We start from the raw sequence: 18,997 nt of genomic DNA, 5'->3' as shown, positions 1-18,997 counted from the left end.
GTTTCATGAGAAACATGCAATTTCAGGGCAATTTCATGAGTGTGTTGCCTTGGGGTTAGACTCAACAAACGTCTTCAGAGCATCAATTCCAACATGTTGGCACCTGCCATCACAGTTTTTAAGGCTAAAGTCACCTGTACAAAATTTTCTGAACCATTGTTGACACTTACAAATGTGCGAAACATTTCCATAAACTTCTTTGATATTCTTTGTGGCTATAGAGGTCTTGTTTTCCTTCTTGTATTCAAAAAACACTACATGCCGAATGTGTCTCGTTGTGTGCAATCACTATAAGGGATTAGGCTACACTAACGTGACATTTTAGGCAGTTAGTTTAACTACTATACGTGATGTACGGTTTTTGGGGGGCAGTTAATGAAAGCGTTCCAAAATGCGACATTAATTTCTTGATGACCTAATACAAGTAATATATGGACTGTTTCTTCATTTATGTCATTGATGTAGATCAAAAGGAATGAAGGTCCTAACAATGATCCCTGAGGTACCTCACTAGTGACATTACTCCAGTTTGACTTAACTCCTTTTATATTAATCCTTTGTTTTCTTCCATCTAGCCATTTTTCTAACCAATGAGTCAATTTATTCCTCACACCTACAGAGATCATTTTTGAACATGCCTTTTATGTGGTACTTTGTCAAATGCTTTCTGAAAACACAAATACATCAAATCTACAACCTTATCCTCATCTACATAAGCAGTGAGCTCTTCAAAGAATGTTAAAAGAATAGTAAAGCATGATTTTTAGCTATGGCATAGCAGCTCATAGAATGGCTCTGCATTTTTTTTTCAAATACAAACTTTTAGCTCATAGCTCTGTCATCTTTTGATCAATTCGAGATCTAATTACAGTTTGAAACTCAGGAGGTCAAACCCTTTCAAATGATGTATTTGACCATGCTCAAGGTCTCATAGATTAATTTACTCTAATCCTGCCTGAAAAAATTTCAATTTGAGGGTAGGCTGGTAGAGATCCTGATGAGTAATAAAATCAAATCGGGTATACGCGTGCTCCACACTTGGTATTACTTGCACACAAAAACACAGCTAATAAAAAGGAAAAAAGGTCTCATAGATAAATTTATTCTAAACCTTCCTAAAAGAATTTCAAGTGCCATGGCTACTAAGGATTACCTCTTGTTTCCCTCATGAAACCATGTTGACAATCTGACAATATTTAAATTTTGTTAAAAGTCTTTGCAGAATATGTTGATGTTCTGTAATTTTGTAAAAAAATTGAAAGCTTAAAAAGAATTATACATTAAAGACTGTTACATAATATTAAAAAACATTGAAATGGAAAGTAGGGTTCTTGAAATTGTGAATGTTTTGATATTAATTATATATTATTAACACTTAGAAAACTTAACTTCAAAAACTAGTTTTGTGGATTTCAGAAAATTATATACAAAATATATTTTCACAATTGACATAATAATTTATATTTTTCACAGAATCATAGTTCCTACATCTAAATAAGAATCCAATTAAAAGCTTAAAAGGGATAAAGATAAAATTTAATTCTTAAGCCTTCAACAGCACATTTATTGCTACAGTTTCCTGTAAATTGATCCATAAACTTAATGACCATTTCCCACCTTCATCTGATGTGTGCAATTCATAGTCATCCTTAATAAGTCACATTTGTATTCCACAAACTAGTTAATTTAGCTCTGTTCCTTCAACTCTTATTCTTGGAAGAAACTTAAATTTAACAGGGCAGCATTTTCATTCTTTTTATTTTGTTTCCATATTTTAACTATCACCATACATATTATCTGATGTTTTATGTTGTTTCAGAGTGTCAAGTTTTTTTGGTGATAGAACAGTAATCTACATATATTATTATTGACAATACTTTTGCTATTGTAAAATTTTATATTTAAAAATGGCAATGTAATCAATAGTTTATTTAAAAGTTTGGAAATGAAGAAACAAGCAGTAATACAAATTAACTAGGCTATTTTTAAACAACAGTTCTCAATATAATCACACACTTTAGTTTGACCAATTACAGGTTTCAGTAGAATGCCTGTTCTCATTTAATACACTGACCTTCTGCATCTCCACTTCATCTTCTAGGGGTATAAATCTGTCCTGAAGTCCATGAATGAGAAGAGTGGGGAGATACAAGTTACGATAAAATGAACGGCCACCATATGGCCAGTTCTGGCCTTCTAGAATATACTGCAAAACGTAGCGTGGTAGAGACGCCATTCCAACCAAGTCCATCAGATTAGAACTTCCTCTTCTTCTGCACCAAGCTCTGTAAAAATAATCATGTTATTATAACAATTTATGTATTTTACATATAATTTATTCATTTTTTTGACACACTTAGAACATTACAATACTTCTCTGCAAGCCAGGTTTGACAGAAATGTCCATGAATAATACATTTTAATACTTTAGAAATATTTAAAACTACTAATTTTATGTCTCATGATCCATGATGATACTAATCAAACGTGGAAAAAGTTAAAATATTCAAATAGTCAAGATGGGCGTGTTCTTTATCTAATAAAAAAATGTTGCTGTAAATTAAAAAACCAGGTTGGCTCAAAAAGGGTATAAGAGATAAAATTAAAGAAAAGAATTATAAATTTAAGAATTTTAAATTGACTGCTATGACAGGAGGTTTACAGGATTACAGAAGTCAAGGGAGTTGGTCAAACAGGAAATTACGAAAAAAATAAGGGTGGTTGAAAATGTAAAAATCAACAAAAAACACTTCTTTATTTAAGTGTGAGTAAAGTGTTAGGATGTAAGTAGGGTCTTTGAGGGATGATAAAGAAAGGCTCCTATCTGATGACTATTTGATGGCTGAGTTATTAAATATTACTCTTTCTTCAATTTTACTAATGAACATTTAAACAATAGACATTCATGACTGAAAGAGTGACTGGCATATCTTGTTTTTAGGTACTGTAGAAGTTAAAGTATCACAAGAGATTAAGAGGAGACTGAATGAGTATTGTAGAATTGAATATGAGAAAATGGATTGTATATATACTATGCAGTAGTGTTGTAGGAAATGGAATAGTTAACATGGACCAAATGACTCATTGTTATCCCAAGGAATTGAAAAGAAGAATTTTGGTTCTTTAGGTATGCATATAGTAGTTCCATTCTTATTTTTCACTTTTTAACTGGTAATAACTCATATCATACTTCAGTATATGTACAACACTGTCAAACCCATAATTATGTGTTAAGATCTGACCTTACAGTGTCAGTAAGTAAATTCATCTTAAGGATTGTTTGATTTTTGGATACGTAATTAACTGTGAGGAACATTACAAGTTTTTGTTTCACACCCAGACAGCAGTATGTAATACGAACTATGTCATAGCAAACATATGAAAACCTGATTTTTTGGCAGAAAAAAACTTGCAAAACGTAATGCATAACACAGCCATTTAAAAATAATATTAATACTTTAAAATTAACTATAAATGAATAGAAATGTGTAAAAATAAAACACTGCAGGAAATTTAATGTTTCTCATAATATGAAGAAAGTACAGTTTCACTGCAATACACACCTAAGACAAGGACAGCAATTCAAGAATGACAGACCCAGAACTGGGATTACAGCTGACAAACCTAATCGTGGGCTCAAAGCTTTTGGTCCTCCACTACTTATCAAGATAAGTTGTCGAACTTTTGAGATTCGCTGGCTAGCAAGGCACGAAGAAAAGGCACAGCTAGAGAAGATTAAAATATAAATATTGTCAAATCTGATCAGTTGAAATAAAAATAAACTAAAACACACTATGACAGATCACTGAATTTCTAGTCTCATACGTATATCTTCTGCAATCGTCGAAATTTTAATTGAAAATAAATCACCATTAATATCTAGTGATGAAACATGCAAGCCCATGGAATACACATTATATTAATTGTTCCTATATCTTTTGAAGATTAAAAAAAATCTTTGCCTCCTATTTTAATCTCACAACTTACAATGTCTGTACTTTTGTTACCCATATATATATATATATATTTGCACACACACATAAATAAACTAGATGTACTTCTGCAGGGTCCACAAAAGTGTTCTATTTCAAAAGTAAATATAAGAAAAATTAAGAGTAACAAATATTTTTATTTCTTGCTTTTGAAGTTCATAAGTCACGCTGTGTTGTAGCCTGCAGAGTGCATAATTCTTCTCATGATTGGTGGCATGTGCATGTTTTACTGACTGACAGCCAACACACTACTGTACCGTGGTGTGATTGGTTCAAACAGGTGACCCCTCCAGGTGGCCTTCAGCACAAATCAAGTCAAGCTATATATCCAAAATTCAATCCATTACTGATGTCTGATAAGTAGACATTAATTTTGTTTGAGAATTTTAGCACAAAGCTACACAAAAAATTAGCTGTACATGTGGACATAGATATATAACTTATAAAAACAGGGAACAGCCTGTATTTATTTAAAACAATGTGATACATTTACTGAATGTTGTCATTAAGATCATCATAATGAACACAAAAGTTTTATCAATACCATGTTATAAAATGTATCCAAGTTATTTAAATTAAAAAAGCAGTAAAGAAGAATATCACACATAAAAGAATTCACAACTTGCCATAATAAGTTAATTCCTTATATTCTGAAATGTAGTGTTCTGCTTTCTATTGTTGATATTGCGTTTTTAGTAACACTGCAATTCCCAAACTGTGGGTTATGACCCACTACTAGTGGATTGCAAGAGGTATCAAGGTGGGTCACAGTTACAGCAAATTAAACATATTTTTTATTTTATAGTTATTTATAATCATCCTCAAATGTTTTGAACAAGAAACAAAAATACAAAATATAAAAGCAATACCAGACTACAGAAATACACTAGACCAGTAATACCCCTCCTTCAATTAAGCACGGGTCCCAAATAAAAACTGTCTGGCTATTCAGGTGGGATGTGAGTTGAAAAAGCTTGGAAACTGCTGTAATAACAAAGTTTAAAAAAACTGTGGTGCCTGGTTTGATAAAATGTGTAAAATTTCATCAGTTTTTTCTTACCTTATTGTTTAATGCATATTTAATGATTACTAAACATACAGAAAAAATAGACTAAGTTTGAGTGAAAATCACTTTACATTTAGTTTTGTTGTCTGAGGTGCTGGAGTCTCAAAATACAAAAACACATTTCATATTAATCATTACCATAATCATATTCTCTCAAAAGTATTCAGACTAAGTCTTACATTAAAGATAACTAATTAGAGGTCAGCAATTTATGGAATTTGCTAACCAGTTAACTGTTGATCTCATTAATCCATTACTTCAACTAAACCATTATTATAACATGAGACTTGGATGGTTGGAATAAAAAAATAATAATAATAATCAAAAATTCTCATTTCAATAGTTGATATTTTCATAAGTTATGATACTAATCAATTAAGTTCAAGTTAAGTTAATCCAAAATAATAATGAGAAATCATAATGGCAATATTTCAATTACTTAGATGGATTGAATAATTGAGGACAATAATAATTTAAAACAGTAATATCGATTAGTTATTTTCATGACAATAATTGGTGTAATTGATGTTCAAACATAATTGATTATGTTAATTAACTGAGTTAATCACCCAGCATTACAATTAATACAGAATTTATCTTAACTTCCTACATGCAGGTCTTTAAAAGAATACAAGTTACTTAATGTACACTTGAACTACCTACCTAGTCAGTGTGAATTACAATAAGTTATTTTTGAAAAAACTTTGAATTCGCAATGTACTTTAATATTTTATCTTCAAATAGATAGATGTAGATATGTACAGCACTGCAAACATGTTATTCCTATGTGATAAAGATTTATAATTAAATGTGTGTGCACGAAAGTACATTGACTTGTGCACTGAGAAAATGTTGTCTTGTAATCAACTGAATACTATTATTGGTGCCTTTTAATTATTTTGGCCAGAAAGAATAACAATTAACTCTACCAGCATCTAATTATGTTTTCTGCTCAGCAAATATACATCATACAGTCCAGTGATCATTTCTGTTCAATGTTTGATAAATACACAATTTCTTGTAGCCATCATCTAGTTACCATTTTAATACTCTTACTCACTCTCCCATCTAATCTGAGTAAGAAATGGTTAAAGCTGACCTCCTCAAATGTCACCCATATGAATGGTTCAGTACCACATAAAATTTTATTAAAAAAATAAAGTTTTGTTTGGATAATTAAAGGATATAAGTTAAGATATTGGTAAATCTCGAGTTTTTTACAGTTTAAAATTTAAATAAAATAATAATAATGTATGTAGATCTCAAGAACTAAATAATATGTTCTGCCATTCAAAAATAATGAAGTATTTGAACTATTGCAACTGCAAAAACCCTTTAAAAAGATCTACCCACAGCTTGCATCAGATTTTCAAACACCGATATCACTTTGACACTTTACTTTAGATTTAAAGGATCAGATGAGCAATTTTGAAAGTCAATATGCAAAACTTTAAAAACGTACCAAAGTTTGCATGTGATTATGAGCAGATGAGACACAAAACAGCATTTCTGATTTACTTTTAGTGAAAACAAAATATACCTTTAAATTGTCTTAAATGATAACACATTAGTGTCAAACACAAAAGAGAACAATTATTTTAATGAAACCTCTTGTTATGAAATCTTTCATCAGATTTTTTATTGATATTTCATATACCACAATCAACACATTAGTGTCAAACACAAAAGAGAACAATTATTTTAATGAAACCTCTTGTTATGAAATCTTTCATCAGATTTTTTATTGATATTTCATATACCACAATCAACATTTTTTGTGACGACTGCACTATTTCTGACAGTCACCCAAGGAACCATATAATCTCAAAGATTTAGTAGTGTAAAAAAAACAGTATTTAAAATTTAACTTAAATAGTTAAGCATATGCTAACTTCATACATGAATTTAAATTAAACCTGGAATTTTGTTCTTTACTTCAGTTTCTCAAATTCTTTAATAGCCTTGTCATAATCAAACTGATTCAAAGATAGTCCCTTGAGGGACAGCCTTATTAGGGTAATTACCTGAGTATCCTTTATACTGCTGCAAAATTTGCTTTTGATATGATTTTGAGCAATGAAACACCTTTCACATGGCACATTATTCATGGGTATGGCCAAAGCAGCTACTAAATAACAATCTGGATACAAGTCATGCAACTCATCTGTAGAAATGACAAGTCACGTGACTTCCGCTGGTAACATGTGATGAGTTTCTAGAAAGATCATGTCTCTTCCTGGCAACTCTAGTCTTTTCTACGCGCCCTCTATTTTAGTATATAAGCAGACAAATAAAGCGAGATAATTTATTGAATTGCATACAGGCAGAGATAGAGATGGACAACTGAGTCAAGCGCAGTAGTGACCATAAGTAAAGTGCTTGAATCGTTGTGAATTACAGCGTGTAAGTTAAAGTGACTGTGGAAATTAAGTGTATTGCAAAGTTATATTGAGAGAGAATAAACTAGTTTTATTTAAGAAAGAACTTGTATCGCTAAAGTTTCATCCAAAAGAAATTATACGGGAAATTAACAAACGAACACAGACGTAACATATGATATTCCAAATTCTTCATGAGCTAAACTTTAAAATGTCTTCACTCTCCCATAGCAAGGTAGGATTCATCTCCAGTTAAGACACCTTTATTATCTTTTGGTCTTTGGAATGGGTTGCTTTCACATTTACTGAATGCATTAATTTAAAGAAGTTTAAGGGAAAGCTTGATAATTATTTGATGATAATGGCTGGCTTTGAGTATTTAATTTTTGTTTTGAAGTTTATTTTGGTGGATGGAATGGCCTAGATGGGCCAATAGATCCCTTGTTACCTTAAGTTATACTAGACCCCGTGACCCATTGGGTCACCCACTATTCAAAGCTTATGAAGAATTCAAGCTAATTTCAATATTGCACGGAAATGAAGGTTTATTTTGAGATAATTTAACTAAATATTTCAATCCATTCGTGTTATTCATAGTTGAAGAAAAGATATTTGATTGTTGATTGGGAGTAAAAGGAAAGACCATTTCATTTTTCAAAGAAGATGGGAACATTGACAAGGAAATATATTTGAACGAAGAAGTTTCGTAAAGAGCGAATGGTAGTGTGATGTAAAATTACTCATGCTAGAAATTTTCATAAAAGTGATCCGAAAAATGGCGCTAACTCGGTAACTCGTGGCCCGATTTAAACAAAATTTGTTTTATTCTTTTTCTATTCTCATTTCATTACAAATATTGGTGCTATTGTGAGCCGTTTTTGCTGTATTTAATTATAGACAAGCAAACAATTTCAGAGTTTTAGTAGTATATAGATGTAGCTAACAAATTTGTATATAAATTTACTGAGCAATTTGAAGCTATGATAGCAACAGTCATGCAAAACAGTAATCTTCAAATGATAAAATTATCAAAAATGATGAAACTGCATATTTCTTTAAACTTAGCTTGTGTTAGTTTAAAATACAGTACAGATGCATGACATACAAGCACTAATCTATATTTTTTGTACACACAAATGCATACATATACAAAAAAAAAGAAACAAAAACTTAGAACAATAAACAAGTTTTTTTTAATACAACAATAAGTTATTTTAAATAATCTTTCTTACTGCAGCAATTTCAATATTAAAATAAAAACATTATAATTTTTTTAAATTCAGGAACTGTCAACTTGTATGTATCCTGTATTCTTATGAATAAGCAATTTTTGAAACATTCTAAGTAAAAAATAAGTTTCATAACATTTTACATCTTATTAGCAACATTTACTATAAATTAAGTCTCAGAAATACAAGGATGCTTTATACTTACCCATATGAATGTCCAATAAGAATATTACATGGCTTTGAGTAACGATCAAAAACTGTTAAGACATCGTTCATAATGTGCTGGAATGAGTAGATGCTTTTCACATCTGGTGCTGAACTAAACCCATGGCCAATGAGATCTAATGCAACCACCTCAAATCCTTTCTTGTAGAAGTAGTCCAACTGAAATTTCCAAATGTCAGCAGAACCACCAAGTCCATGTATGAAAAATATCATCACATCATTTCTGCACTGACTAGGATGAGCCGATGGCTTACTTATTACCCAGGCTTGTTTCTTATCTTTTTCTGACAAGAAACTATGATTTATATTTCCATGAGAAGATCTGTGGAATAATTTCTTTTTACAGCAGTGTTTATTAGTTTCTAGACTATCTTCTGAGTTTCCCCTGTACCTGATAAAACTACCCTTCCGATTTAGGAAAAATACTGGCGTTTCTTCTCTGCTTAGGCACAAACTCTCAATATCACTATGTGTTGCTGAGTATTGTGAGGCTTCCTGAATAGCATTTGCAAGTATGATACTTGTCAGAAATTCAGCAAAGTTTGCTACATCTAAGCTAGCAAATACTTTGTGTTTAAAAACTTTCTTGTAATCATGTGATGTATAATATAACCATATATTCTCAATAAGACTACTAGCAACACTAGGTGACACCTCACTCATGCTATGTTCTGGTCCATCATTTGAGCTTCCAACTCCACAATCCTCAGAATTGCTTCTGTCATATCTCTGGCTGGAAGCTGGTTTCTTGTGAATTAAACGTAGCTTACAGTGATGATGAAGCTCTACTATCTCAGTGTTTGTCTCTACATTTTCCAAGGGAGAGATACGATAAGACTCTCTCTGAAACAATGTACAAAAAGAGTTGCTTATCATCTTCATCCAAAGTAATTCTTCCAAGTCTTTCCCATCTAAATGTACATGTATTCCAAATCAGCATACCATGTTCCAAAGGCATTGTTTATGATCCTAATGTAAGAGAGGGAAATTAGTGGTTATCTGATCAAGTGTTCTAGTTAATAAAGTTAGGAAATATGGCTTATAATTTTTTTTTTTCAGTTTAACAGAATTTATGTTAATGATTGTGCAAATCAATTTTATGTACAATGACCATAAGGATGTCTTGTTTATAACTGTATGTCAGGCAAAAAGACATTAAAAATATCTTATTTCCACCAAACTTTGTCAATAAATATTAATTTAAACAACACACAAAATAATGCCATAAAATTGCCGTGATCACATTAGGCAACAGTGCTTGTAATCTAACCACCTAACGACTGGAGTTTCAACCTATTTAAACTCTTATCAACTCGGCTATATGCAACGTTCATGAAGTTTTATGGCACAGCATTTAACCCTATAAGATTTCAAGAGACTTTAAGTAAATAAGGTTTTTTTTCTTCAAATGCACCTATGTTTCTTTCACTCTGAGTTGCTGATAAACAACTTAAAATGATATTATGTGGTTACCCTTTGTAATCATGTATATGTGATTACAGTTACCAATGTGGCAGGTTATAAATAGTACTGCAAGACAATACACGTATGCAAGCAGAGATTGCAAATTACACACATGTACTTTTATGCTTAAAGGAGGAATGAAAATATTTCTGAAAACACATGAGCAGCATTTATGAATGTCAAAACACTGTCAATAAAACACAACATAAACTCAAAGAGCATATTGAATCCTACACAATCACATCACTGTGTCTTGATAGTAAATTGTCAGATGTAAAGGGATCTTACAAGTGAATGTCAACTGGCAGTTTCAATTAAATAAAAAAACACAATGCTCTTTTAGAAAAGTTATTCCCATAATGCACCTCTTAAAAGTAGGCTTGCAGCATAAGCTTTCCAAAAATCATGTTAATGCACTTGTGGTTGATGAAAATCAAAGATTACTATTCTCTTAAATTTAAAAAACATTTTTATAAAACTACTTCAATACAATTTTTCAATAATTTATTACAATATACTTTTTAAATTGAAGAGGATTTTTCCTGAAATTTCATGTTTAAGGAAAAGATTTAAAAAAATAAAAAGCTGGCCCTGACAAACTATAATAAAATCTTGAAAAACATTAGTACAGAGTATGTGAGAACTTTAATACCACAAGTTTAACAATGACTAAATAAAAGGATCTTAGGATACTGGTGGATAAGTCACTCAAACCACTAAGGCAGTTCATAATTACAAGCACTAAATTTAATAACATTTTATGATGTATTTATGGAGGCTGAGATTATATACACAATTACATTGTATACGTATACAATCATCACGTATATAGTAAAACGAAAGCTAGGTGACTGTCATTCAGGCAATTCATATTTTTGACTAGACTTGACTGTTTTGTAACTTCATGTATTACTAGTTTACAGTTACTTAGTTGAGCTATTAAAGTATCATACACAAAACTGTCCACAATAGTGTTATTATCATAAAATGCTGTAGCTAGATACCCAACAGCCAAGAACAATCTGTGAAATATTAAGTACCTAGCAATCCAAAAATTTCAATATTGATGAGTTATGATCACTTCTCAGTTGACTTAGAGAATGAGTAATAGTAAATTATGAGACTGATTTGTCTTCAAACTCGGTGAAATGATCTCAATAAAACTTCTGCACTGGAAAAATAAATATTGATTGTCATTGTTGTTTAGTGTTGATCAGTGTGTGTGTGTTTGCTACAAGCTGCCGGAAATGATCTTCAAAATACTAGATACCCGGAAATCCATAATTTCATGATCATGAATATTGATAGCCTTCCAATATAATAACTTGTATTATATATATATATATATATATATATTTTGTGCTAACATAATTGTTTTTTAAATCATTATTACTATTATTATCATTGTGGTTGTTGTTGTATATCATCAATATTAAAATATTTGGACTGACAGGTATTTAATATTTGAAAGATTATTCCTCGCTGCCGGGCATTTAGCCACTGCAATCATGAGAAAAACATTATGAGAAGGTATACATGTGGCAATCAAGTACATAATCTTTTTGAAAAAATAGGTTCATGACCACTGCGTATATAGCCTTTTGAAAAATATATGCATGTTAAAAGCCAAGGAAATATTAAGTATATAATCATCTTGAAAGTAATTTACAATTTTGACTATATACATAGCCATTTTGGAATATTACATTTTACTACTACCAGTTCCAACTAGGTGAGTTACACACCAACAAAACCTAGTCTATTATGATAACATAATCTAACTAAACCTAACTTTAATGACATAGAAAATATAGTATGCCTATTTCTGCCAATCATGAACTTTGTGTAAACAGGCAAAGAAAAACAAGAATTAATATTTCTATACTATTACTCATGTAAAAAAAAAAAACGATAATTTCCACTTGTTTTATCTGACATGAGAAATATAACATGGAGAAAAATCAGTTGTTACAGGTTAGATTGTACTGTCTAGGATCTTAATACTAAACTCTAAATACTTTGCCTTTAATTTAGCTTTATACCACAATGTGATGCTATGTAATGTGAAAAAAGAATATCTACAGACATGAGCAATCTTGATGTAGCCATGTAATGATGTATATAAAACAATAAGGCACAGTGCATTCGTGTATATATTAATATAGCCTTTTGAACAATGGGTGTATAACTGTCCTGTATGTACCCATTACCATTATCAATTACAGGGATAAATTAGATCTCTGTAACATATTTTTCTTGGAAAAATATGGGTAAGACTAAGATTACATCTTAGTCTTACTGAAGCTTACAAGATTATCTATGGGACTGATAAAACAAAGGCTTATTCTGAAGATAACACTATGTTACTACAAGTTTAATATTTGGAAAAAGACACACTGAACTCCAGTTAAACTTAAGCCTGTTATATTTTTTTTTTAACGGATGACTAAGTTACCATCTGTTGTTGTGCAGTCTAACACTTTACAGAATAAAGAGCGGGGTAAAATATTTACTTTTCTCAAGAGAATAATGTGTTTGTCCAACCTCAACATAAATACGTATAACTATAAACACTTCTTAAATATGAATAAAAGTACGACGGCAAAACAGCTACAAACATTTAACACACCTGAGGCGGCAACAAACATTTAACGTTTCCATCTTGAGCAAGTTATTTTAAATATTTTATACATTTATAAAATTCCAATATTTTAAAATACAAAGTAAAAGAAATAGATAAATTAAAAAGTAGGATATAGCTCGCTGAAGATGAAATATGTATATTCTGAAATATGCAAGTATTAAAAGACAAATATCTGTAGCGTAGCCATCTCACATGTAAAATGTTTGTTACTGTTGCCATTGTCCATCTATTAAAAATTACCATCATAAAGTTGTTACCTTGATTTACTTTTTCAGCTTTTGTCTTGTAGCTGACTAAACATAATTCACAAATTAGATAATTTTCAGTGTTTATAATTTATTTTACCTTCTTCAACTTCACCATTATTGACATCTTTAACTAATGTGCCATCTAGTGCGTATTAACTAAAATGCGTTTTTATTGACTTTTTAAGGCAGAAAAAAAGATTATATTATTAATATTTTGCAGTTCTATAAATAAACTACGGAATTACGCAATTGCACGAACATTATTGGTGACTGGGAATATAAATATAGAAGAAAAAACCACCGGAAATAAGCAAACGGCGATACATGTGCATTTAACAACAAACAAACAACAATAACAAAAACTGAAGGGAATATCAATTTGTTGCTCCATTATTTTAGGGTTTAGACCATTTATTCATATTGTGCGTTTATAATTTTTAGTGCTAACTAGAGAATATATGTCAACAAAAAAGGAAAGAAAAGAAAACGACTATTTACTCCTAATAAACCGGAATTTAGTTTGTCCAACTTTACGTTGTTATGTTTTCTCAAGGCACACGCAAACTGATTGGCGCAATCGATATGATAAGATAGTGTTATGACAGCGGAAGTCGCGTGACGCTAGAAGCATGCGCGCTGGAGTTTCTAGAATTATCGAGGAACCCCGCGAATGTCAGAGTGTTTGCTAGACGCCCTCTTTTTTAGTATATAAGCCTGCCAAGAAAAACCAGCGCAATTGCACAGATAGATAGATATGCAGATAGATCGAATAGATTGTATGTATTTTTGTTTGTATTTTAATTATGCACAAAGCTACACAAGGGCTATCTGTGCTCTGCCCACCACGGGTATCGAAACCCGGTTTCTAGCGTTGGAAGTCCGCAGACATACCGCTGTGCCACTGGGGGGCCGAATAGATTGATTGAAGAGATAGTATTTGTTTTTTGTTTTTGAATTTCGCGCAAAGCTACACGAGGGCTATCTGCGCTAGCCGTCCCTAATTTAGCAGTGTAAGACTAGAGGGAAGACAACTAGTCATCACCACCCACCGCCAACTCTTGGACTACTCTTTTACCAACGAATAGTGGGATTGACCGTCACATTATAACGCCCTCACGGCTGAAAGGGCGAGCATGTTTGGTGTGACGGGGATTCGAACCCGCGACCCTCAGATTACGAGTCGAGTGCCTTAACCACCTGGCCATGCCGGGCCTGAAGAGATAGATAATTGAGCTAAGCGAATAGTAGGATAGTAGGCACCGTAAGTAAAGTGTGTGAATCACTGTGATTTATAGGTGTGTTATAAAAGTACTTAAGTTTAACGTACGGATTGGAAATTCTGTGTATTACAAAGTTGTATTGAGGAAAAATAAACCGGTTTAATTAAGAAAGGACTTGTGTCGCTGAAGTTCCTCGAAAAGAATTTATACTGGAAATTAATAAACAAGCAGATATGCAACAATAGGTTACTCCTTAAATGACAACACTTGTGATACCACTTATTTACATTACCGAAGTAAAATAGTTATCGAGATTATTGGACACCCAAACGATGCCATCTCAGTAGGGGTCGCCATGTAGACGAGATCAAAGAATGCCACCCGAGGGTTTTACAATTATTACGTCATATATATATATATATATATATATCTGAGGGTTATATAGCTTATATGCAAACGACCTATATTTTGAGTGCTACTCACCAGAGAGCGCATTGCTATGGGAATGATGCTATGCGGCCATGACAGTCAGAGGGTGCAGATAGTTCGCGAGCAAATGACCAAAGAGTGACAATGTGTCATCAATTGTATTGTAACAATCAAAGGTTTAAAATTAATAATTTAATAAAAATTTGCCTAAAGTTGTGTTTACAGTTTTGCTTTATAAGTAAAACATTAAATCTGCTATTTTAATGTTATCAATATTACAGTTTTCTTTTACATACGTTTTACAAAGGCAGATGGTGTTTCTATAGACGGAAAGTGCTAAAAAGGTTCCATAGGTGGATTATGCCACAAAGGATAATGTTAGCATAGTTCGTAGGATCATAAATGAGTCAATAGTCTTTTACCTTATATGTCTGGCATAATTTTTACAATTATCCATCACCTCATGCATGAAACATTTCACTGTTTCATTAGTTATATATTGGCCCAGCATGGCCAGGTGGTTAAGGTGCTTGACTCGCAATCTGAGGGTCGCGGGTTCGAATCCCCGTCACACCAACCATGTTCGCCCTTTCAGCCGTGGGGGCGTAATAATGTGACGGTCAATCCCACTATTCGTTGGTAAAAGAGTAGCCCAAGAGTTGGCGGTGGGTGGTGAAAACTAGCTGCCTTCCCTCTAGCCTTACACTGCCAAATTGGGGACGGCTAGCGCAGATAGTCCTCATATAGCTTTGCGCGAAATTCAAAAACAAAAAACAATCATTAGTTATAAAGTTTTCGCTTCTGTAATTAACTTGCATGACATACTTTTTGCTGTTTCTAGAGCTGGATAGTGTTATTATCACATTTAATGTACTGATATAAATAAAACGTTCTGCTATTTTAATCTTTTCAATTTTATAGTTTTCTCTTACACACGTTTTATAAAGGCGGACGATTTTTCTATAGGCGGATAGTGTTATTAAGATTATATAAGCGGTGATGTTTCAATATTGGCAGACGGTGCTACTGAGGTTCTATAGGTGGATGGCCTTACTTGGCATATTGTGTGTTTGTGTTTTACAAAGGCGGACAATGTTACTACATACCACTGTAGGACTGATACAGATTTCATATTGTCTCAACTTATGCTTATAGTTTTCATTTATATATTTAGCTTTATTGAATTGTGTTTTACAAAGGTAGATGGTGTTATTAAGTGGATTGTGTTACAAAGGTTCCATAGATGGGAATGACACTAACACATTTATCTCACTGCTGAAAAGTTTTTATCACACCTAATGTTTCGTTTTCTAAATATTGAATGAGAAGGCCAATTGTGTTTTATGATTTAGTAAGCATTTAACGTACTGATTAGGTTTTCGCCTCTATATTTAATCATACTTTTTACATTTCCTAACATGTTATATGTAAAATGCTTATCACTAATTCATTTCTATAATGAATATATAACGTCTATCCATCCTGTAAAGGATGCATAGTTCCTCGAAAGGGAGCCAAAGACCACCTGGAAGGGTCACTTGTTTTAAGCACTCGCACCACAGTACAGTAATGTGTTGTCAGTCAGTCAGTCAGTAGACACTAAAATGACGTCACATAAGGGAATTTAATGTTACAATTTGTACTTTCGTGACATCAGTAAAACGTGTGCATGCCATGAATCTCGAGAATAATTATATACTCTATAGGTTACAACACAGCATAACATATGAACTTCAAAAGCAAGAAATAAAAAATATTTGATACTATTAATTTGGGTTTTATTTACTCTTGAAATAGAACCCTTTTGGGGACCCTGTCTAGTTTAAATATCATGTTTAGCTTCATAAGTTGATCACTAAAGTATTGTTACGTCTCCGTTCGTTAATTGATTTTTCGTAACTTCGTTCCGACGAAACTTTAGCGACACAAGTCCTTTCTTAATAAATCTGGTTTATTCTTTCCGAATACAACTTTACGATACACTTATTTTCAACAGTCGCTCTATAACAAACGCTATATCAACGAACGTTAACTTCAACAATACTTTTTGATTGCAGTTCAATTACTCACTACCTACACACACATTGTCCCGTCACGTTGTGAGTGTCTTATATATATACCAGACTAACATATATCTAGTAAATGCTAGGGCTTTCACGAAGGAACGGGATATTTCTAGAAAATAGGTGGCGTGACACTAGTCACGTAATCTCGCTGACGCAACAGTATAAAGGATCTATGCTTAACCATTACTATTGTAGAAAATCTTACCTCTCTGTAGATATTTTCACAAATCTTTGTTGAGAGCTAGTTTTTTGTTTTGTTTTTTGCTGACTGAAACTAACAGCATATAGGCGTTCTTTCCATTTCCATCTGAAGGTCATTAACTATTTTGCTACAATTAGATATAACAAATGAATGACTTACTGATTAACCAATCACTATTATAGAAAATATTTAGAATAGTAACACTTGCCATTTTCTATAGAACATTCACTTGAAGTTCAAAGCATACTATACAATTAAAATTCATAAAACTTTGTAGTTTTAGAGTACAGCTTATGAATGAACTTTCTTCTGCAATAGACATTGAGAGATAACTCCATCTAAATTTGCATACTCGCCTATCTGACTGAATATAACTGACAGTCTAAGAGTTTATCACAAAATGGAATTTCTTGTAAGGTCAGTAGCTTTGAAAAAGCTAGAACTAAAAAATTTAACACAAATACGCTTGCATATATATATATTACTAGTCTGTAATAAAATGTATGAGACTAAGGTCATGACACTTTCAAACAAATATATTTGTTGGCAAATCAGAGATTCTATTATACTGTAACAATTAAAATTATGAAATAATCAATAACACGCATGAACTCAGTTTATAAATGATAATGCACAATTCTTGTATTTCAACAGTACTTTAGAACAAAACCGTTTTACATTCACTACTCAGTAAGATTAAACTGTGTCTGACATACAGCAAACAGTCAAAAGTTCAAACAGGGTCAGTCTACAAATATAGCTTAATGTATTTTTCAGAGTGAAAGTTAGTTTAACTACGATCAATTCAGCTCTACTTTTAATATTTACTATCTACTTAGACTTTAAAAGCTACATAAACTTCATAGACATGCGAAATGTATGATATTTACGATTTCATTATACAATACAACGATTGTGTACTTACATACTGACAGATTTAATTGTTTCCAGATAGTGTTGACAAACTCAGTTACAAATTTAGAAATATCCTGTCACAGAAAATGTTCGCTCTTTCAATTGTGGAGGCATTATATGTTTATTTCGTATACAGACACAAAAATATATAAAAAATCACCGAACAGGAAATGCAAAACAAAGTTTAAGAAAAAACACAACATACATTGGTAATAAAATTTAGGTTTAGTTTGGTTTGTTTTGAATTTCGCGCAAAGCTACACGAACCGTCCCTAATTTAGCAGTGTAAGACTAGAGAGAAGACAGCTAGTCATCACCACCCATCTCCAACTCTTAGGGCTACTCTTTTACCAACGAATAGTGGGATTGGTCGTCACATTATAACGCCCCCACGGCTGAAAGGGCAAGCATGTTTGGTGTAACGGGGATTCGAACCCGCGACCCTCAGATTGCGAGTCGAACGCCCTAATCACCTGGCCATGCTAAAATTTAGGAAAAACTTTGATTTGACACAACATTTCGGGAAGAGGGATTTTAGTCTGAAAAGTTGTGTGAAATTAAAGTTTTCGTAGATTTTATTTCCACTGAATCTAGTGTGACTAAGTGTGTATTTTTTTCTTTCTTTTCTTAAACTCTGTTTATTTCGTGACATTTGATTCACGTTCTGTCTCAAGTGAACTTTATGAAGTAATACCTGTCGTGTTTCATCATACCAACTTCTCAGAAGAGTGTATTCGTAATATTTTGGTAAATTGTAATTATTTCTGGTGCTTGGTTCGCCGTATAGATTTGTGATACGTTTTCAAACACCAAAGTTTATGTGTTTTAATTGCTTCTAATCATATTGTTGCGTCAGCGAGTCACATGACCACGTGACGCAACGTTTCTAGAATTATCATGTACTTTCGGGAATGCTCTA

General features: G+C 32.2%; 1 protein-coding gene across 1 annotated transcript in view; it reads right to left on the bottom strand.

Moving 5' to 3' along the window:
- The window catches only part of LOC106458502 (protein ABHD8-like), a 14,655-nt gene extending 1,320 nt beyond the window's left edge, over nt 1-13,335 (bottom strand). The window contains exons 1-4 of the mRNA XM_013918022.2: nt 13,256-13,335; nt 8,871-9,859; nt 3,564-3,725; nt 2,075-2,285 (exon numbers count right to left, since the gene is read on the bottom strand). Coding sequence (XP_013773476.2) covers nt 2,075-2,285; nt 3,564-3,725; nt 8,871-9,772 — 1,275 coding nt within the window. The 5' untranslated portion in view covers nt 9,773-9,859; nt 13,256-13,335. The remainder of the gene's footprint in view (nt 1-2,074; nt 2,286-3,563; nt 3,726-8,870; nt 9,860-13,255) is intronic.
- Nucleotides 13,336-18,997: the final 5,662 nt, after the last annotated feature.

This window comes from Limulus polyphemus, unplaced genomic scaffold, assembly GCF_000517525.1.
Source record: "Limulus polyphemus unplaced genomic scaffold, Limulus_polyphemus-2.1.2 Scaffold477, whole genome shotgun sequence".
NCBI classification, from domain to species: domain Eukaryota; kingdom Metazoa; phylum Arthropoda; class Merostomata; order Xiphosura; family Limulidae; genus Limulus; species Limulus polyphemus.
The sequence above is the reverse complement of the archived record's forward strand: the minus strand, read 5'-3'. Positions and strand labels throughout refer to the sequence as shown.